The sequence below is a fragment of the Moschus berezovskii genome, chromosome 21 (genome assembly GCF_049115385.1).
Source record: "Moschus berezovskii isolate FMDL1 chromosome 21, NW_MosBer_1.0, whole genome shotgun sequence".
NCBI classification, from domain to species: domain Eukaryota; kingdom Metazoa; phylum Chordata; class Mammalia; order Artiodactyla; family Moschidae; genus Moschus; species Moschus berezovskii.
Window position 1 is genome coordinate 51,065,521 of NC_142480.1, and position 22,662 is coordinate 51,088,182.

Below are 22,662 nucleotides of genomic sequence, written 5' to 3' on the forward strand. Positions count from 1 at the left end.
GCTGCTGCTAAGTCACTTCAGTCGTGTCCGACTCTGTGTGACCCCATAGACGGCAGCCCACCAGGCTCCCCCGTCCCTGGGATTCTCCAGGCAAGAACACTGGAGTGGGTTGCCATTTCCTTCTCCAATGTGTGAAAGTGAAAAGTGAAAGTGAAGTCGCTCAGTCATGTCTGACTCGTAGCGACCCCATAGACTGCAGCCTACCAGGCTCCTCTGTCCATGGGATTTTCTAGGCAAGAGTACTGGAGTGGCTTGCCCTTGCCTTCTCCATCATAAGACATCTAGGTGATTTTATTTTCATCCTGTTGCAATGTTGTTGGATGCTGGGGTTGGGGAGGGGTTTGGGGAGTGGTCTGGGGCCAAAGAGGGCTTTTCCATGAAAGGCCTTGCCACTCTTACCTGTCCTGGTGTTCTGGATTCAAGCCCCATTTCAACCACCAGCTGGCAATTCCTGACTTGGCCCTCATTCTCCCTTCATCAGTAAAGATGAAAACACCAAAACACACATGGTTTCAGAGGACTTGAAGGTTTACACACCTTTACATATAATAGCTACTGTACCAGGTAAGTGGAACTTGGGTTATATGATACTCCTCACCCATTCTACAGATGAGGAAACTGAGACTCAAGATGTTTTGTGAGGTGGGCAAGCCCATAGTGGGGGAGGAGCCAGGTCTTGATCCAGGTGCCCCTGGACTTCCTATTCCTGACTGATCCCTGTGGGTTCAGAGGTGCAGAGTGCAGGCATGGCCTTAGGAAGCTACCATCCTGTTACCACCCCTATCTCCACTCTTAGGCCCCACCAGAACGCTCATCTTTTGGGACCTGTGTGTCATCAGTAGTTACCTGGGAATGATTGTGCAGCGATGAGCAGATGGTCTCCCTGGAGAGGTCCTGACCTCTCATTTTCTCTTGGTGGGAGACCCTTAGCCTTCCCCTTCAAGACCAAAATATCCCATCCCTCAGAGGCTGGGAAATAGCAGCAAAGGGTGTGAAAAGGGAACCGATTTTCAATTCCCTTTCTGTAAAGATGGGGACAAAGCCCCACAGCATGTGGTAGCTCCCCAGCCACCCCATGGCCCGGGAGCCTGCAAGTATGTCTTGCTGAGAGGAAAGAAAATGCTCTGTAAATGCTTCCTCCCACAAATCCCGGAGGGCAGGTCATCTGGGACACAGCAGGTCTACCAAGAATTCTGATAGGAAAAAAAAAAAAATTGTGTAATCTGTTAAAACAAGAATCGCCCCTCCTGCCCCTGCTAAGCAAAATGCTAACCAAGGCCCTGGGAACCACATCCCTCTGTCCTTGTCCTGTGTCCCCTCGCCCTGGGGGACAGTCTGCCCTGGTCCTCTGTCTTCAGTGTTCATTTTTCTGACGAGGTCATTTGAGACAACGCTCTTTCCTGGCTCTGCAATGCTCTTCGTAAAGTGAATGCAGGTATTTAATGGGCTTCTGCCTGTTGAAAGATGAGTGGAAAGGTCGGTGAGTAATCTCCGGCTGGCTCCCCCTGACGCCAGCCCACTTCTTGTACGATTCCTTCGAAGCATTCTTTCCAAATAGGTGGGAGGGCTGAGGTCACAGCTCTGCTTCCTCCTGGCTGACAGACTTTAATTAGGTTGCTAAATTAGCCAAGATCGTAGCAGTCCTTCTCTCTCTCTGCACAGACCCTGGTTCTGGGGAGGTCTCTGGACTTCATTTTCTTATTTCATTGGTTTCTTTTTTTTTTTCTGTCTCTCAGGGGAGAGGGAGTCTCATGTAGAGGCTTCCCCCAGATAATTTTAACTTCCACTTTGTGGATTCTGTCGTGAACCAGACACTTTGCTATAGGAGCGTTATAGACATTATAATAAGAGCCAGCGTGGTGTGCCTGTGTGAGTGTGAGTGTGTGTGTGTGTGTGTGTGTGTGTGAGTGTACCAAGACCCTGGGCTAAACCCCTCATATGAATTATCTCATATAATCTTCCCAAGAATTCGGAAAGGAAGGTATTGGTGTTCATTCCAGTTCACAGGTGAGGACATTGAGGCTCTGGACTGAAATAACTTTCCCAAGCTCCAAAACCCTCAGGGAGGAGGAACCAGGGTTCAAACCCGATTTTTGGTCACCCAGAGCAGCTCATGGACCCTCAGCAGCTCATGGACCCACAGCATGCAGACATCACCTGAGAGTTTATTAGAGGTGCCCACTTGAGTCAGGACCCATGCGATGCCCAGAGGACTCCTGTGCTCAGTACTTATAGCCGGTTATGCCTGAATCCTGGGTATTAAAGACTATTGACTCTGGTTTCCAGCCGAGGCAGCTACGATTTAGAGAGCTTCGGGGCTAGTCAGCTAGAGTTGAGATTCGATTCTAGGTAAGACTCAAATCACTGCCTGTTGCCCATTTTCACAGCCAAGGTGAGATGCTGGAGCTCATCAGGCCCCGCTGCGGCCTCCAAGGCGGAGTTCCCTGCCCTGGACCCCTGTTCTCCCCAGACCCCTGAGCCTCCAAGGAGAGAACGAGCACCCGAGACTGACCTGGCTGCTCTCCTCTGTCCCCTCCCGCAGACGTGCAGCACATTAAAAGGAGAGACATCGTGCTGAAGCGAGAGCTGGGTGAGGGAGCCTTTGGAAAGGTCTTCCTGGCCGAATGCTACAACCTCAGCCCCACCAAGGACAAGATGCTCGTGGCTGTGAAGGTAATGCTCAGAGGCACGTGGGCCCCAGGAAGGAAGAGGGGTGTGGCTGTCGGCCATGGGGGTGGGAAAGAGAGGCTCCATTCTGGAAGATAGTATCAATGAACATTATCAGATGCAATCAAGATGGTATAAAGTAATGTAATCAGATGCACTTGCTCCAAGGTCCATGAAGTTTCCTGTGGACCCTTTGGCTTCAGAGGTCACAAACTGTGACACACAATGGAGGGCTGTGCCCGAGGTGCAGCTGGAGGGATAAGTGATGCCCACGATGGACCCTGGTTTTATTCTGGAGGCCCTAGGCTCACCCCTGTCCCCTGCTGACCCTTTTTCCTTCTCAGGGACTTTACAGGATGTCCTGTCCATGCCCAGAAAGTCATCTGATCATTTCTCCCGAAAACAGTTGCGTTAAGGGTGGGTTGCTCATGGAGGCCCCGAGAGCCACTGCTCACAGCAGCAAACTTCACAGGGAATAGGAGGTGGGCTGGTGGAGGGGTCAGGTACTGAGCCTAGGGAGGAGAATGGGTGAGGTTGGCAGACATGCTTAGCTACCTCTATGGGATCCAGGTTCAGCCCCCAGGGGACAGCATGCCTGAGGGCTACTGTCTCCTCCTGGCAGCTGCTTACTTAGGTCCAGGAACCGCAGGGATTTTGTGTGGCCGAGCCAGCTGTGCAGATTTGCAGCTGGAGCCGAATAGCCTGGGGCAGTAGGGAAAGGACTTTGCTACTGCCAGTTACCCTCCCCCACCCTTGCTCCAGCTTCTGTCAGTCAGTGTTGGACAAATCTTTGAACCCAATTGACACAGACAAAAATCAAGTAGCCTCGCTGAGGCACCCGCGGGTCTGGGGAGCCCTGCTCTGGAGCATGGAGTGAGCTCTGCGGGGGTGGGTGTGGTGAGCAGGCCTCTGAGGCTGGAGTGAATTCTGCTTCAGGGACAGAGGACCGGGAGCTGGAGATACCCGCCCCACAAGGACTCTCACAAGGGCCTCAAAAGGTCCCTCTTTAACACTGAGGGCTCTGACTGAGTCACTCTTGATGGAAGCGGAATGTTTCTGTGGCTTTGGGGATCTCCGTATTCATAGTCTGGTGTGTCTGCAGAGGGTAAGTGCCCTCCGTAGATGCAGACAGTGATGAGTGGGCTACAGGCATAGAATGGGAATCAGAGGCCTGGGTGGGCATCTAGCCATTACTGATTAGCAGTGTGACCTTGATGTTTAATCTCTTTGAGCCTCAGTTTCATTATCTGTATAATCAGTTCACTTTAGTTGTTCAGTCATGTCTGACTCTTTGCAACCCCATGGACTGCAGCACGCCAGGCCTCCCTGTCCATCACCAACTCTTGGAGCTGCTCAAACTCATGTCCATCCATCTCATCCTCTGTCGTTCCCTTCTCCTCCTGCCTTCAGTCTTTCGCAGCATCAGGGTCTTTTCTAATGAGTCAGCTCTTTGCATTAGTTGGCCAAAGTATCGGAGCTTCAGTTTCAGCATCAGTCCTTCCAATGAATATTCAGGATTGATTAACAGGCAATATAATAGCTCTTCTTTACAATTTCAGTAATTAAATTATATAACATGAAAAATGTTTCGTATACTGCTTGGGATATAGTAAATGTTAGGAATGAGTCATTGCTATTTGTTTTTGTCAACATGTTTATACTTTGTTTTTAATGTTCTTTTGTTCATTTTGTTGTTTAGTCCCTAGGTCATATCTGACTCTTTCTCGATCCTATGGACTGTAGCCCTCCAGGCTCTTCTGTCCATGAGATTTTCCAGGCTAGAATGCAGGAGTGGGTTTCCATTTCCTCCTCCAGGGAATCTTCCCAACCCAGGGATCAAACCCAATCTCTTGCATTCAGGCGGATTCTTTAGCACTGAGCCACCAGGGAAGCCCTTTGTTCATTTACTTATTATTTATTTTTTGACCATGCGGAAGGTGCGATTTTAGTTCCCTGACCAGGGATGGAACCTGAGCCCCCTGCAGTGGAAGTGCAGAGTTCTAACCACTGGACTACCTGGGAAGTCCCAACATCATTATTCTTGATGTTGATAGTAGCCAAGTGTGCTTAGACATGTAACATATGACCTGCCAAGCTTGCATTGACCATCTAGAACAGGGATTGTTGAACTTCTTCTCTGAAAGCCAGATAGTAAAATTTGTAGGCTTTGAGGACTGTAGGCACTTCCTTACAGCTACTCAATTCTGCCCATGTAGTGGGAAAGCAGCCTAAACCATACATAAATAAATGGGGGTGGTGACTGTCTTCCAATGCATTTTCATTTTTTATAAGAATGGATATTGTCTGTCGACCTCTGCTCTAGAAAATAAATAAGGAACTAGCGTATTGTCCCATAAAAGGCTAACGCCTATTATTGCTGGCTCTCTTACGAATAAACTTGCTCAGTGTGTCTCCATAGATGTGGGGTAGTCAGAGGAGCAAGGGTATCTTTAAATTGCTTGGACCAGGAGTGTGGACTTGTCCCTACACTTAGAATCTACCCTGCCCTAAAATTTTTAATTTATAGGATGACACTCCTCTACTGGGTGTTCCAGCATCCGTCTGGGGACTGGTGAATGAAATTGAACAATTTTGAGCTTAGAGCAGGAAATGAAATGATGTTGTCAACCCTGGGAAGCGTTTCCCACTGAGTGTTGTGGCATTAAAGGGCAGTGCCCAGACTGGGTAATGCAGAAAATGTGTTTCTGTTTTCACCCTTTTAAAACAGTTTCCTTTCCTCCTTGGGTCTGGGAACCTTGAGGAGATGAATGTTCTGGGATTTTATGCCATTTGCCGCCTGATGGAGCTGCCCAGAGCCCAGCCCCTGGAGAAGACGCTCATTTTCTCTGGAGAACAGCCAGGAAATGGTGTTTCCTGCTTCTCATCCTCTCTAGATTTTACTCCTTTCTCCAGACTCCTTCCCATTGAGTCTGTTCTCAGGTTGAGGCAGAGTAATTGTGGACTTCCAGAGAACATATCCAAGAACAACCCCAAATTAAGTTTTCCCACAATTGTGGTTTTTAAAGCAAGATTTTTTTTTTTGCCCAGCACTTGCTATGGTGGAAACAAATAACAGAAATCCACGTCTCTGTTCTGAAGACTGCTGGGGAGACAACAAGAGAATACCCATGAAAGAAACAGAGCAGAACAGAGCAGTGTGATTTGTATATAACTGTGGTGTCAGAGTGACATTCAGTTCAGTTCAGTTCAGTTCAGTTGCTCAGTCGTGTCCGACTCTCCGCGACCCCATGAATCACAGGACACCAGGCCTCCCTGTCCATCACCAACTCCTGGAGTTCACTCAAACTCATGTCCATCGAGTCGGTGATGCCATCCAGCCATCTCACTCTCTGTCGTCCCCATCTCCTCCCGCCCCCAATCCCTCCCAGCATCAGAGTCTTTTCCAGTGAGTCAACTCATCGCATGAGGTGGCCAAAGTATTGAAGTTTCCACTTTAGCATCAGTCCTTCCAATGAACACCCAGGATTGATCTCCTTTAGAATGGACTGATTGTATCCTTGCAGTCCAAGGGACTCTCAAGAGTCTTCTCCAGCACCACAGTTCAAAAGCATCAATTCTTCGGCGATCAGCTTTCTTCACAGTCCAACTCTCACATCCATACATGACCACGGGAAAAACCATTAGACGCGTTTTAAATTTCTGATATTTTTGAATAGGTGGTGCCACCCTTAAATAGTTATTTGACAAGCGATAGACTTGCTCAAAAGAGTTTCCTCTGACAAATAGCTGATAAGAATATGAGAAAGGTGTCCAGCATTATTCATCATCAGAAAAATGCAAATTGAACCAGAATGAGATACCTCGGGACGTGAAGCAGAATGGCTCTGTAGCAGTGACAAAACAAAGTGCCGACAAGGATATGGAGCAATTGCAGACTTCATACTCTACTGAAAGTATGAAGTGGCCTGATTGTTTTGAGAAACAGTTTGGTATTTTGGAACATTAGCATCTGTGTGACCCAGCATTTGCACTCTAGGTCTAGACCTGACAGGTGATCTGTCTGTCTGTCCACATAACTACCTATGTGTCTGTCAATCTGCCTCACCTGTATCTATCTATCTATCCAGCGTATGCATCTATCTAATCTATTTATCTAGTCTCTCTGCTTACCTACCTGTGTATATATCTACCATCTGTATCTGTTGATCTCTTTATCTCACCTCTCTCTATCTAATTGCCTATTTATCTATGGAGAGATAGGTTTAAGAATGTTCATAAGCATTCTGTACAGCAGCCCAAAGCTGGAAACAACCCCAGTGTCCATCAGTAGCAGCACGGATAAATAAATGTGGTATATTCTTTCAGTGGGAAACTCTTCAACAAGGAAAATGAATGAACTATAGCTACATGTGACAGCTTGGAAGAATCTCAAAATCAATGTTGAATGAAAAAACACAGATACAGAAATATATTATATATGCATAGATACATGCGTGATTTCACTTATTTAAAATTAAAAAAATAAGTAAAACTAAGCTCTAGTGTCTAGGGATATGTGTAGCTCTTCACATGTAATAAAATGTGTTTCAGTATATTAAAAAAATTTGAAATTGAAATATCTCCACTCTAACAAAAGAAAAAGGAAATGGAAAGTAGCAAAACCCCTGGACTGGAAAAGATGATGTGAAGTGACTCTGAAGGTATTGGGAAGTGTTGAGAACTTTGAATGTTCTGGCCATCTAGATCCTTCCCTCCTGTCCAACTAACAGCCCCACTGATAGCCAGAGCTAGGAGTGAACAGGAGACTTGATGTGCATAGATGGGAGATTGGAAAAGGAATGTCTTCAGATTTGGTGCGGGGGATGAAGGAGATAGGAAGGGAAAATTCCAGATCTTCTCATTGCACTGTGGCTACTACAGGAAGGGTCTAGCCAGCCACCTGCCTGGCTTCAGGGACTCCTTGGCAACCCCGTCTCCCTGAACCAACAGTTGGCAGCGGCAAGGAACCCCTGCTCCCTCCCATGCCCCTGGCTGGTGAGTGACCCATCATGAAGTTTCCCAGCTTTGAAGAAGATGCTCAGAGGCACACGAGAGTCTCTGAACCAATTTTCCTCCTCAAGATTCCTCTCCTGGCATCTCTTTCCCAATTGCGTCAACCCCTGGGGACCTGGGCCACTTGCAGCTCTGGACTCCAGTTGCCAAAACAGACCCCTTGCCAATTACACAGGAACTTCAGGTTTAATCTGGGAGAGCTGGAAAGCCCAGCCTCAAGGTGGAGAAAGAACTGGCAGAAGAAGAGGTGCAGGAAGACTTCAGAGGGACAGTGGTTGCTTTGTGCCCCATCTCCTAAATGTGTAACTCCTATCTGCCCTGCAGTGTAGGGCGCCGGCCTTAGGGATGCTGGCGGGCACTGCTCGAGAGCTGAGAACGGAAATATCCAATGGCTGCCAATGGCATCCGGACTGTGCGAGAGAATGATTTACAGAGATGGAGAGTGGCCATTTGGCTGGCCCCAAATTTGATCTGCTTTTCCCTCTCATAAATCCAGGGTTCACATAAATCTTCGTATTCTCCCAGCCCACCCATGCTGGGCTCCTTTTCCCCCCTCTTCCTATGCTTCATGAAAATAAATAAATCACCGGCAGTCATCCTATACACACCCACACCGCAGCTCATGCCGCTCAGGACCTGGGTCACCGAGAGAGGTTTCCTGTCACCATGACCCTCGGCCTTCTTCTGTACCAAAAAGGCTTTGCACACATCTTTGTTCTGGTTGGATGTGAACCCAAGGCAACCGATGCCTTTAGTATCAGGCAGCTTTTCTGAGAAGACAGCCAGAGGTGAAACAGAAAGCACATGAGATAAGAGCTGGTAAAAATCAGCAATGGACCAGAGGCCCTCCCGCTCCCCTTTGACCTTGGCCCGCCCTCTAAGCCTGGCATCCTTGTCAGACCCCTTCATTCTGCTGGCAGCCCACACTCTTCACCTTTCCTGATCCTCTCTTCTGCCCTTTCACATCTTTTAACTTCTGTGCCCACCATTCCTGGAGAAGGAAATGGCAACCCACTCCAGTGTTCTTGCCTGGAGAATCCCAGGGACGGGGGAGCCTGGTGGGCTTCAGTCTATGGGGTCGCACAGAGTCGGACACGACTGAAGTGACTTAGCAGCAGCCCACCATTCCCCTGGGGACCTGCCCATTGACTTAACTGATCTGATAAATAAACTCAAACAGGTAAGCTGGACAGGAATGTATCTGGGACTTCATACTCAAGCTATTACTTCTCGAATGATCTTTGGCAAATCACTTCCCTGTACTGGACCTCAGTTTTCTCACCTATAAAATTGGAAAGCTGTATGAAGTGACTTCCAACACTTTGGTCAGCATTAGGATCATTTATTCCAACAGATTTTTGGTGAAAACTCCAAGTGTTGAAAAGAAGGAAGAATGGGGCTTGTTGACATTAGACTGGGCCTTGATCTCTGGCTGAGAGACCATGGCCCTAGAGGCATTGCCATTGAACTTTGAGACATCAAAAAAGCCCAGCACCAAGAGATCACTGTGGTCTAGTTAAACTCTTAGCTTCTGTCATTTAAGATGTGTGAATGTGTGCTGATCCCCAAACAGGATGGAGCATCAGTTTTTCCAACACCAGAAGTGAGCAGGTGGAAACCAATGATGATGTCTAGGGCCCTTTTAAAGCTGTGAGCCCATCATCTGTAATGTATGCTAATGACTGATGGAGGTTTGATAGGCCCCCTTGATACAATTTTTGCACATTCACCTTCCAGCAGCGCTGTAAGCCAAGGCACCCCTGTGGATTTCAGCTAATGGGGGTTGCTGTGGCAAGAAAAAGATATCTGGCTAGGGAGGTTTTTCAATAGTAGCATCATCTATGGAGGAACTTAGTCTGCCTAAATAACCAGAAAAGGCCAGAAACTGGCAGAGGGAATGAAAACCAATCTCCTGTTAGATTCTCACTACCCTGAAAATGACATGTGAGGTGCACACCCATTCCTTCATTGCCTCGTGTCCTGTCTCTTGGGATTACTAAACTTTGTCAATGTAAGCAAGTGGACTTTTGGCTCCATTTGCCTTCTGACTCATGGGGAGGGGAAGGATGGCTGAAGGCACATGTGAACACACCTGCGCAGGCGGCTCCTCTCGCAGGAATGACCCTCCCCTTCATAGTTCATCAGCTTCCATGGCCAGCATGGCTGCACTCCCAGGGCAGTGCCCCATTAAAGGTCCCTTGGGTGTGCTCAAGAGGCAGGTCAGGTGGTCTGGTATTCCCATCTCTTTCAGAATTTTCCACAGTTTATTGTGATCGACACAGTCAAAGGCTTTGGCATAGTCAATGAAGCAGAAATAGATGTTTTTCTGAAACTCTCTTGCTTTCTCCATGATCCAGCGGATGTTGGCAATTTGATCTCTGGTGCCTCTGCCTTTTCTAAAACCTGCTTGAACATCTGGGAGTTCACGGTTTACATACTGCTGAAGCCTGGCTTGGAGAATTTTGAGCATGACTTTACTAGCGTGTGAGATGAGTGCAATTGTGTGGTAGTTTGAGCATTCTTTGGCATTGCCTTTCTTTGGGATTGGAATGAAGACTGACCTCTTGCAGTCCTGTGGCCAGCGCTGAGTTTTCCAAATCTGCTGGCATATTGAGTGCAGCACTTTCACAGCATCATCTTTCAAGACTTGAAATAGCTCAACTGGAATTCCATCACCTCCACTAGCTTTGTTAGTAGTGATGCTTTCTAAGGCCCACTTGACTTCACATTCCAAGATGTCTGGCTCTAGGTCAGTGATCATGTTATCGTGACTATTTTGGTCAGGAAGCAACAGTTAGAACTGGACATGGAACAACAGACTGGTTCCAAATAGGAAAAGGTGTACGTCAAGGTTGTATATTGTCACCTTGCTTATTTAACTTATATACATCATGAGGAACGCTGGGCTGGAAGAAGCACAAGCTGGAATCAAGATTGCTGGGAGAAATATCAATAACCTCAGATATGCAGATGACACTACCCTTATGGCAGAAAGTGAAGAGGAACTCAAAAGCCTCTTGATGAAAGTGAAAGAGGAGAGTGAAAAGGTTGGCTTGAAGCTCAACATTCAGAAAACAAAGATCATGGCATCTGGTCCCATCACTTCATGGGAAATAGATGGAAAACAGTGGAAACAGTGTCAGACTTTATTTTTTTGGGCTCCAAAATCACTGCAGATGCTGATTGCAGCCATGAAATTAAAAGACGCTTGCTCCTTGGAAGGAAAGTTATGACCAACCTTGATAGTATATTAAAAAGCAGAGACATTACTTTGCCAACCAAGGTCCATCTAGTCAAGGCTATGGTTTTTCCCGTGGTCATGTATGGATGTGAGAGTTGGACTGTGAAGAAAGCTGATCGCCGAAGAATCGATGCTTTTGAACTGTGGTGTTGGAGAAGACTCTTGAGAGTCCCTTATACTGCAAGGAGATCCAACCAGTCCATTCTAAAGGAGATCAGTCCTGGATGTTCATTGGAGGGACTGATGCTAAAGCTGAAACTGCAATACTTTGGCCACCTCATGCGACAAGTTGACTCACTGGAAAAGACTCTGATGCTGGGAAAGGTTGGGGGTGGGAGGAGAAGGGGACGACGGAGAATGAGATGGCTGGATGGCATCACCAACTCTGTGGACATGAGTTTGAGTGTACTCCGGGAGTTGGTGATGGACAGGGAGGCCTGGCGTGCTGTGATTCATGGGGTCGCAGAGAGTCGGACACGACTGAGCGACTGAACTGAACTGAACTGAACTGGGTGTGCTCTGGTCTCACCCTTCCCTTCTGGTCTTAGAAAGTCCGTGTTCACTGACAAACTTTTTTTGAAGTCTTTATTGAATTTGTTACAACATTGCTTCTATTTTATATTTTGGTTTTTTGGCCAGGAGGCATGTGGGATCGTAACTCCCCAACCAGGGATCAAACCTACGCCCCCTGAATTGGAAGTCGAAGTCTTAACCACAGGCCCACCAGGGAAGTCCCCGGATGACCCTTTTGAGCATTTCTCTTCCATTTATCTTCCTGGGTCCCACGGCAAGGGGCCTGGTCTAGTGCTTCCCCTGCATACCGGGTTCTCCAAAATGGGCCGAGGTGTGACATTTCCTTGGCCACCAGCTGCCCACCATCCCATCCTACCCTGGGACTTCACGGGGTAGGCCAGGCTGGCCCCAGGCCTGGTACTGGCTGGGTCCTGGGGCTTCTGCCCATTGAATGCCATTCCCACAGCTGTAGTCTCCCTTACCCCCCAATGCTTCCATCTACAAGGAGGATGCAAATGCCTTTCTAGAAGCCAAAGTGTCCGTGTGTGTGCAAGTGTGCTAAGTTGCTTCAGTCGTGTCCGACTCTGTGACCCCATGGACTGTAGTCCACAGGCTCCTCTGTCTGTGGGATTCTCCAGGCAAGACTACTGGACTGGGTTGCCATGCCCTCCTCCAGGGGATCCTCCCCACCTCTGCCTCACCAGGGATCGAACCCACATCTCTTCTGTCTCCTGCATTGGCAGGAGGGTTCTTTACCGCTAGTGCCACCTGGGAATTCCCATTGTTTCTCTACAAATATTCACTTCTTCACAATCTAAAATCAAGGAATAGAAAGAGTAAGGAAACTTAATTATGTTGTCAGCCTGATTTCGGATGGGCTGTGGGTATAGGCTAATTTGCAAAGTTAAAACAATTGGGGACAGTGGTTTCCCCACTGTTTAATTTAATTGTGAGACCATTTCTTCGAGGAAATCTTAGGGGATGGGGGTTGTCAGGTATCCCACCTCCCAGCTCCCTCCCTCCTCTGTCATTCACACTAATCTCAGAGGAAGCCTAGGGCTTTCTAGCTGGCGGATGTGACATAGGTATCAGAAAGCTGGCTTCTGTTTCTGTAAGGTTCAAAATGCTGAAGGAAGCAGGAGTCAGGCCTGGCTTTTGTGACTTAGTCTCTTGGTCTTTAAAGTTCGATTAAGATCTTACTTGTTGGGGATCAGCATTGTGTTTGGGATGGGCACCAGCTTTCTCCTCAGGAAGAAAATAGACAAGCCCCCGCCCTCTAGTTGCTGATAACCAATGTCCCATGTTGTTTCCAGGCCCTGAAGGATCCCACCCTGGCAGCCCGGAAGGATTTCCAGAGGGAAGCCGAGCTGCTCACCAACTTGCAGCATGAGCACATTGTCAAGTTCTACGGGGTGTGCGGTGATGGGGACCCCCTCATCATGGTCTTCGAGTACATGAAGCATGGAGACCTGAACAAGTTCCTCAGGTACGCCAGGACGGCCACCCCCTCCTGTCACCCCCACTGCACCCCTGGGGTTCTCTCTCGAGCCAGAAGTCCCATTGCTCCTCTGAACACTTTAGTCTGGGGATTAGAAATGAGAAGCAGCCTTTCGTTCTTCTACGTTACCTCCTGAGCAACTGAATGCAGGCCTTTGCCTCTGATTTCTAGGGAGGGAAGTTGAGGATGCCATGGAAAGTAACCTGCACTCTTCTTCTCGATTCTCAGGTAGACTGAGAAGAAGGGAGAGGTCTGGAATGGCTCCAAAGAGGGAGCCCAGAGGGACTGCCAGTGTGTAACTTCCAACTTTAAGATTCTAAAGGGCCAGTTTTTCCCCTGATGTTCTGAATAGCTTTCTGACTTTATGTCTTATGTTCTCACTTGCAAAGTGAGGCTAGTCCCTACCACACCTCCTGAAAGCCTCCTTGTCAGAGACTTTTTGATGATGAATAAGAAAGGACGAGGTTACAAACTCGTGGGGAGACAGATGGTTGAAAAAAAGGGCAGATTTTCCCCCAGATAAATTTAGAACTGTGCTATCCAGTACAGTAGCCATATATGGCTATTTAAATTTAAATCTACAATGACTAAATTTAAGTAAAATGTAAAAATTCCTCTGTCTTTCCAGCCACACTTCAAATACTCAGTAGCCACATATGACTAGTGGCTACCATATTGGACAGTGTGGTACAGTGCATTTCCATTAATAGAAAGTCCTGCTGGCTGGCACTGTTCTATAAGGATTGTTTTTTTTTGTAAAAAGGGTTTCCCCAAGCCTGGAGCAAGGTCATCTGGATTTTGAGAGGCTCTTGATGGAGCTTCTAAGAGACTGGAATCCCAGTCAGAAGTGCTGGATGGAGTTACAAGTAGAGGTTGGGAAGATGTGAAATCTACCTTCCTCAGAGAAGATAGCATCTCACCAATAGAGCAGAGTTAGCATCTCTGCCTCCTACACCTGCTGTCTCCAATTACTGCCCAGACATGGAGGGAGCAGGCATGTGTGAGAGTGTGTGCAATCCAGGGTCTCAGAAAACACATTGAACACAGCCCCTGGATGCTTTTAGGGTGTGGCCTTTGCATAGCCAACTTTTGAGTTCTACTGCTGAGAATGAGATTTCCAGAGCTCATGTGTGGGTTATGGTAAACTCTACCACACTCCCCTAAGTCTGATGAACATCTCCTTGAAGTGGGACATTCAAATAAGTGCTGTGCTTTGAAGAGGGAATGGAAAGGGTAGGTACCAGGTTTCCAAAACTGGCCCTAGAGGATTTGAAAGTATCTGCACTGGAAAAGACTCTGATGCTGGGAGGGACTGGGGGCGGGAGGAGAAGGGGACGACAGAGAGTGAGATGGCTGGATGGCATCACCGACTCGATGGACATGAGTTTGAGTGAACTCTGGGAGTTGGTGATGGACAGGGAGGCCTGGCGTGCTGTGATTCATGGGGTTGCGGAGAGTCGGACACGACTGAGCGACTGAACTGAACTGAACTGAGGATGTTCTAAACCTCCTAAACTAGGTTTCATGGTGAAATTTACTCCTTTCCTGAAGAACTGAGTCCTTAGCATGAGACAGGCTTGGGTTCATATCCTGGATATGTCTTAGTGATGTAACCTAGAACAAGTTATTAACTCTTAATTCAGGACTATTCATAACTGCTTCACATGTTTATTGTTATGAGTATTCAATGACTATATTTGTGTAAAGCCTGGACAAGTGTTCAGTCAATGGTAGCTATGATTAAAATTATTGCAATATTATTTTATCAGAACTGTGAACCATGATAGTTTCTAAAACAAACAGCATCTTATCTCAGTACTTGAGATCTTCCTCTTCCTGTGCTTCCATTCTCCTGAAGTCAAGGGATATGTTCCATTTTTCCATCAAACCCTCCCCATTGATTCAATGGTACCTTCAGACCTAAGCAACCCCACCGGCAAGGCTAAAGAGAGGTCCTGAGTGCTGCTCTATGCCCATGTCATGCCTCCTCTACGGGAAGAGAAAGAGAAAGAAAAAGAAGGTAGAAGGTCCTTCCTGCTCTCATATCTCCCAATTGGTGGGTTTCAGGGAATCCAGTGCATTCTTCCAATAAACTGGAATGGAGCTTGTCTGCTGGTCCATCTTCCTGTGAGCTAATGCAGTTGCTCTCCTCTAGAGGCACGAGGGAGGCAGAGCCCACAGAAGATAATAAAATGAACGTGTTTATATTTAACGGTGCCTTTCAGTGGAAATTGGAGAAGCAGTAAAACAGGCCAAGGCTTCTCTGTTCAGCGGGGCTGCTTGGCTCACAACTTCATAAATAAGGACCTGGGCGTGGTTACGGCTCCCTGGGCTTTCTGGAGGAAAGATGAACACTAAAAGTGACTGATATGACAGGGCGAGGTGTTTGGATAACGGATCTGGGCCATGATTTGGGATGCAGTGGGTGCTGTGGCTCCCGGGTCTTTGCCTGGGGTCACAGGCTCTCTTCATCCTGCCCTGCCATCCCCGGAAGTTGCCCAGTCCTAGGCGGGGGAGTGGGGAGGTTAGGAGTGTAGACTGAAGAGTAGTGCCTCCCACAGTGAGGACCGTGTCACTACTGGAAGCATCACTACTGAGAGCTTGCAGGAAATGCTCCTGAAAGAGCTCCGCCTAGTCAATCAGAATCGTAGGGGGCGGGGCTCAGGAGTCTCTTTAACAAGCCCTCTGAATGCTTGAAGCTTAAAACTCTCCTCCATAGTCACGTGTCACCCATGCGGCGGCTTTGAGACTTTGGCCAGGTGATGTACCTCAGTTTCCTCATCTCAAAATTGGGCAGGGTGGGGTGATGATTAAGGGGATTAGTACATTACAGATACATAAAGTTGTGCATGGAACACAGGGTTATGTAAGTGTTAATTATCACTTTATTAATTACTCTATAGTAGACATGAAGGAACTGGGAAGCCCCTGGATGGCAGTAAAATATCCAAAAGAGTATGTTCACTCCTTGATTCATTGAAACGAGTCTGCTGTCTTCTTAGCTGGGAATCTTAATTGTAATATTTCACCCTGATCAGGCTCACATAATGGAGTTTGGGGTACAAGGAGGCTGAGAAAAGAGATTTCATTCATCTCTCTGGTGCATTCCAGAGACGAGGGAATCAAGAAGGCATTTCTCCTTGATCTGAACTCTCTCTGCTCCCTCCCTTCTCCTCCTACCCCCACCTCTACAGGGCCCATGGGCCAGATGCGATGATCCTTGTGGATGGGCAACCACGCCAGGCGAAAGGCGAGCTGGGGCTCTCCCAGATGCTCCACATTGCCAGTCAGATCGCCTCCGGCATGGTGTACCTGGCCTCCCAGCACTTTGTGCACCGGGACCTGGCCACCAGGAACTGCCTGGTTGGAGCCAACCTGCTGGTGAAGATCGGAGACTTCGGCATGTCCAGAGACGTCTATAGCACCGATTACTACAGGGTAAGGGAGCTTCTCCAGATGCAGCATCCATGGCCCGGCTAGCACCTTGCTCACATGTCTTTGTCATTGTCCATTAACCCTGTTACTCTGGAGCACACGCAGACACTCCTGTGCCCAGGTATACACTTGATGCTTATCCTTTGGCCACGCCTGCATCTCTACATACCTGTCAATTTTTCTCTTGATAGCTTACTCATCCCTTCCACATGGATAGGAATATCAACTATACCCTTACATTGCAATGACATATGCACTGTGTTCTTACGTCCATCAGTACTCATTCGTCATGTAAACAGATACCAATATATACATATATATATATCCATATATATGCATATATATATCCCCCAGTGCACACATGGACAAGCTCAACTTGATGCTACATTTTAACATCTTTCAATGCGGTTCCCTACCCGGCCTCACCCACAGCACATTATTGTTCTTTAACATTATCTGGTGACTATATATGCTCATTTGCAAAGATAGATCTCAGTGAGAAGGCAGAACCCAACATAAAGGATCAAAATGGTTAGTGTGTTGCTGAGCAGAAATGGTATAAGAAAGATGAGTGAAGGAAGCAGGTTCTCATTGCCAACTTTGGAGACAGTTGCAAATGGGCCTTAGGAGAAGCTGTTTGATGGTGAGAAGAAGCACCACGTTCAACTTTACTTCTATACAGTTTTCTACTTTATATTAATAGGTATCTTACTTTGCCCCCCCCCACATTTTTCCCCTTAATATTTGAGAATCTTCTTCCCATGGATCATGGAGTGGTTCTGACAGTGTTATTATTGCCAGGGAAAGGACAAGTGGGCATGAGTGGCATTTTTTCCCCAAAGGAGAAATATGGGTGCAACCTGTATGCAGAGATACAATAACTTCTGCATATTCATTAGAGAGGCAGATGCTTCAAGTACATGGGAGATTTACTTTAGGGACTTTGAATGGATGAGGAGTTTGCATGGTGTATAAGGAGAGGGCGGTGCAATGTTTTGGAGGTCGAGAAACATGGCAGCAATCTCCCTCATCTTCTTTGTACGGAATGAATGATCATATTGTGAATCAAAGGACCCAGACAGGACTGTCTTTTTGGCCTGAGCACAGTAGGTCAGGAGGCTGGGAGTTTGGGATTGTCATCTGCAAATCAACTGTGTCTAGATGCTCATGATGGCTTTGCCTAAAACACATTGCCCAGACATTATAATGGATCACTCAAGACATTTTATCTTATTTCTTTTTAATTTTTAATTTTGCACTGGGGCATAACCAATGAACAATGTTGTGATAGTTTCAGGTGGACAGCAAAGAGACTCAGCCATACATATACATGTATCCATTCTCCCCCAAACTCCCCTCCCACCCAGGCTGCAACATAACATTGAGCGGAGTTCCCTATGCTATACTGTAGGTCCTTGATGATATCCATTTTAAATATAGCAGTGAAGACACTTTATTTTAGCCATAACCTGGGGAAAAATGAATATTTGAGAAACTCCTTTTGTGCCTGAAAATTGATATGTTCACAGTTTAACTGAAAGATGGCAGATGATATACAATCATGAGGATATAAAGCAAAGTAGATCGAACAGTAGGGAAGGTAGAATGTCAGCAGAAAGCTACCTTCTGCTGACAGAAGAAACCCTTCTTCTATCTAGGCACCGGCCCAGTCTTAGCATCCCTAGATTTGGAAAAAGAAGCATGATGTAGCGGTAGGTACAGACTGATGGGCAGGGCAGACCTGCCAGGAAATATCAAAGTGGAGTCTTTCTTTAGCATCTAGACCAATTTTTTCCAGTTGTTTCCAAGAGAAGCATTGGTGTGGTTACCAAGGGACCATGGGTCACAGATTTCGTGAGTCTAGCTGGAGCTGGCACCATTTAATTGCCTCTGCACTCTGTGTAATGGGGTTTGCCGGCCTGTCTGGCTGAGCTCAGATTTATGTTGGTGTTGATAAAAGCTAGGGACGGATCATTGTTTTTCTGTGTGAGGCGGATGTTTGATTAGACCAATCTGGTCTCCACTGGCTTTACCAGGATCTTGGGAAACGGTATCTGAACAGCATGTGTGCAAACTCAGTTTTCAAACTTGCTTTAAGAAGTGCACTTAATATTTCTCCGTTCTGATTTAAAAGAGAGAGAGAGAAAGTAAAGATCCCATCTCCAAACGATCTTGCTTTGCCCTGGCTTAAACAGTTGTGAACTATCACTCTTTACTCCTGGGAGAGTTACAAGAAGTAAATCTATCTCACTTCTGTGGGCTCTAGGGCAGGTTGGAATTCAAGGAAGGGAGTGAGATGGGAAAATGTTCTTATACTAGGCCGCCACAGTTCCCTTTTCACGAGGGCTAAGCCAGGTAAGCAGAGGCCAGCTGGCTTGAAAATGTATGGTCCCAAAGAAGTATGAAATAAAAAGGAGAGTTATTGCGGTCAAAGGTCTTCCTCAGTGGCTTCTGTGGGCTAAGGCACTTCAGTTGTGTCCAATTCTTTGAGACCCTGTGGAGTGTAGCCCTCCAGGCTCATCTGTCCATGGGATTTTCCAGGCAAGAATACTGGAATGGGTTGCCATCCCCTTCTCCAGGGTATCTTCCCAACCCGGGGATCAAACGCGCATCTCTTTTGTCTCCTGCATTGGCAAGCAGGTTCTTTACCACTAGCGCTACCTGACAAAGAATCCGCTGGCAATTCAGGAGACTTGGGTTCTATCCCTAGGTTGGGAAGATCCCTTAGAGGAGGAAATGGTGACCCACTCCAGTGTTCTTGCCTAGGAAATCCCATGGACAGAGGAACCTGGCGGGCTACAGTCATGGGGTCCCAAAAGAGTCAGACACGACTTAGTGACTAAATAACAACAACATTGCAGTCAAAACACGGTGCTCCATCAGAGAGCTACATACTCCACTGATGGTGGGTAGATATTATACTCTCCATGTTCAAAGGTCAGCTATGTCATTTCTTCATGTTCAGTTCAGATGCTCACAGTGCTTTAATATGAACAGAGCCCCACTCCCACTTCTGTAAAACAAAAGACTTGCCTGAGGTCACATCAGTAATAAACTAGGAAGTCTTATTATTCATACTGGATGGCATCAAAGTGACAAAGGAGTTCTGTATTCGGTGCAATCTTACCTGTGTTCACAACCTAACATCGCCATTAACCACAATGGAACATCAATGTGTTTTCTTGAAACCTTTATGTAATCGTCCCATTTTTCAAACGAGGACAAACATAGTCTCTCAACTGAGTTGTTTTTGATGTTCAAGTTAATATGCATAAAGAGCCTGGAATACACTTCTAACTGGATAAATTATTGTTTGTTTTCCTTAGTTCCCATCACACCCAAGGCAGGAGAACCTCAGGGATAGTCTTACTTCCAGGTGTAAGTTTTAGGTCAGAGATAAGGCCCTCCTGACCACTGGAAATTAAACTGGGATAGCACCACTTCCCTGAAGGAGCAGATCTTTATGTTGACCACGAAGGGAAAATTTTCCTCCCAAGGTTTCAACTTAACCAGAAATATTGGGTCATCAGTACTTGCCTGTTCTTCTGGTCAGTGTTTATAGGGTCCTGCTCATGAATCTTAGAGCCAAGCCCATGTTCAGGTGATTAATGAAAGATTTTTGTTGTTGTTGTTTGGTTCACCAGCTGAGACTCCAGGGGAAGGTGATGATTTATTAGATAGCAAGAACACTGAAGGGCTCTCTCTGCAAGCTGACACCCAGGACAGGTTTGCACCTCTGGGCTACCGTATGTTACTGAAATCTACTGGGTCTAGGAGTTTGCTGGTTTCTGGTGCCTAACACGGCTTCATGCATGTGTACTAAGTCGCTTCAGTCGAGTCCTACTGTTTGCAACCCTATGGACTGTAGCCCACTGGGCTCCTCTGTCCATGGGATTCTCCAGGCAAGAATACTGGAGTGGGTTGCCATTCCATTCTACAGGGGATCTTCCTGACCCAGGGACGAAACCCACATCTCTTATATCTCCTGCATCAGCAGGCAGGTTCTTTACCACTAAGCCGCCTGGGAAGCCCGCCTTACACAGCTGTATGCATATCACTCTGGTGTGTGCGTGTGTTGTGTGTGTGTTTATATGTGTGTATGTGTGTTCCCCTGCCCAGTGTAGATTCCTGGATGTGTTTAGGAGGGCAGAGGAAGTGGAGATAAACTTCTTCTTCTAGTCTTTCCTTTTAAATTTCTTAACACAAAGAGGTGCCATCTGGCTCGTGCACACATGATATGAAAGTGATGCACGAAGGTGAACTGCCTAATTTCCTGTTACACATTGAGAGAGAGAAAAACAAACAACTCTGCCCCAGAGTGAGTGCCAGAGTGATTTCTTCTGTCTTCTTAAGACTGTGCCCCATGACAGATCCCTTTTCCTTGATGGGTCACTGGCTCAGCCACTTCTGAGATTGCCTTTAAACAGGCTTTGATAAGGGTGGGTTTTGAGTACCATTATATATTTCTCAGAGTATCAGACAACACTACAAGTTAAGGAATCAGATCTGGAATTAAGAAAGTCCTAGAAGAAGAGGAGGTTGGGGTTTCCAGAAAAGAAATATTTTCAGATGTTTTGATTTGGAAGGGAGATGGTATGTTGATACAGGAAGAGTGGTGGTGGAGGGGCTTGGTGCTCCAATCTTACTGCACCAGAGGGCCAGGAGAGTGCCTTCCTGTTCACTCTGCCATCCTCTGTGCCTGGCACAGGACCTAGAACCTGGCAGACACCCAGTAAAAATATGAATCAATGCATGGATGACATCAGAGTGGAAATTCAGAGAGCAGGAAGTGGATGAGGCCAGACCAAGAAGAACCTGAATAGGCGTCACTTTTGGGAGGGTGGGGGTCTTCCATGCTCTGCAGAGCTGGGCGTCAGGATCCAGTCAGCAGGCTCCCCAGTTACTTTTATTTGTTTATTTTTGGCTGTGCTGGGTCTTCATTGCTGCACGGGCTTTCTCTTTTGTCGTAAGCCAGGGCTTCTCTCTAACTGCTGTGCACGGGCTTCTCACTGCGGTGGCTTCTCTTGTTGCGGAGCATGCGCTCTAGGGTATGCAGGCTTCAGTGGTTACAACATGTGGACTCGATAGTTTCGGCTCATGGGCTCTAGAGCACAGGTTCAGTAGCTGTATGTGGGCTTAGTTGTTCTGTGGCATGTGGGATCTTCCCAGATGAGGGGTCAAACCGTGTTCCCTGCATTGGCAGGCAGATTGTTAACTACTGGATCACCAGGGAGGTCCTAGGCTCCCCAGATAAGATCTAGAGTAGATCTTATGTATTCCAGCTACACTTAACAGTGACAGAGGTGACAACCAGCATGGTAACAGCAGGGGATCAGTGGTTGAATGACTCTGCCCTTGAATCCCATCTGATTCTCCCACCTCATGCCTCCCCACCCTATCTTGTAAGCCCTCCCACCCAAACCAGCTAAAGAAGAAGTGCTCATTTTACACGTGCTGATTGCGGAGCTTTGCACTTTCTCACCAGCCTCTTAGTGCTATGCCAGGAAAGTAAGAGGGTCTTCTAAGACCTTCGAGGTAAGTAAGAGGTCAGACATTGTTAGCCTTCATTTTATAGCTAAGCCTTGATGAGGGTTGGTGATGTCTTCAAGGCTTTGAGATTCCTCAACAATAAGTCAGTGTTAAAACATTTCTACAGCCTTCGCATGATTAATTCACCATATGCATTTGCTAAACTTGTCCATGCTGGTTTATTTCCCCTTGTGCCAAATCCCATAGCCATTGAGGAGGTCCATGTGTTAGAGACAGGGTTCAGTACCATTCCCTATGTGCAAGGATGAAGAGAATGCAATCTTTATTCCCAAGGGAATTAAATTTTCATAGGGCGGGACTTCCCTAGAGGCCCAGTGGTTAAGACTTGCTTCCACTGCAGGGGTCTCTGGTTCAATCCCCAGTCCTGGAACTAAGATCCCACATGACACAGAGCTGGGAGGCAAAAAAAAAAAAGAATTTCCTTAGGGAATATAAAACAGGAGGAAAATTTGTAATTCCACCATAATGCAATAGGATGACCAATTTCAAAAGCCCATCTAATTAGATGGATAATTTGGATCTTGAGACAGTCAGTGGGTTGAATTTTAGGAGGAATGAAGATGGCTTGGAAATCGGCAAAGTGAGAGAGGGATCTAGAACAGTGTATCACTCAACCAGCCAAACCTAAGGTATATGAAAGATACATGGAAGGAAATGTTCATAAAGGGTGGGACCACGATGGCAGCTCTTGAAAGGCCAACTGTTCTGACATGGGTAGCTGCAGGACAGTCTTGGGAATTTGTCA

General features: G+C 46.9%; 1 protein-coding gene across 5 annotated transcripts in view; it reads left to right on the forward strand.

Moving 5' to 3' along the window:
* Positions 1-22,662, forward strand: part of NTRK3 (neurotrophic receptor tyrosine kinase 3) — a 436,755-nt gene that overhangs the window by 360,755 nt on the left and 53,338 nt on the right. For all 5 annotated transcript variants that reach the window (XM_088829672.1, XM_088829668.1, XM_088829669.1 and 2 more), the window contains 3 exons: positions 2,543-2,673; positions 12,748-12,920; positions 16,127-16,370. In XM_088829672.1, coding sequence (XP_088685798.1) covers positions 2,543-2,673; positions 12,748-12,920; positions 16,127-16,370 — 548 coding nt within the window. The remainder of the gene's footprint in view (positions 1-2,542; positions 2,674-12,747; positions 12,921-16,126; positions 16,371-22,662) is intronic.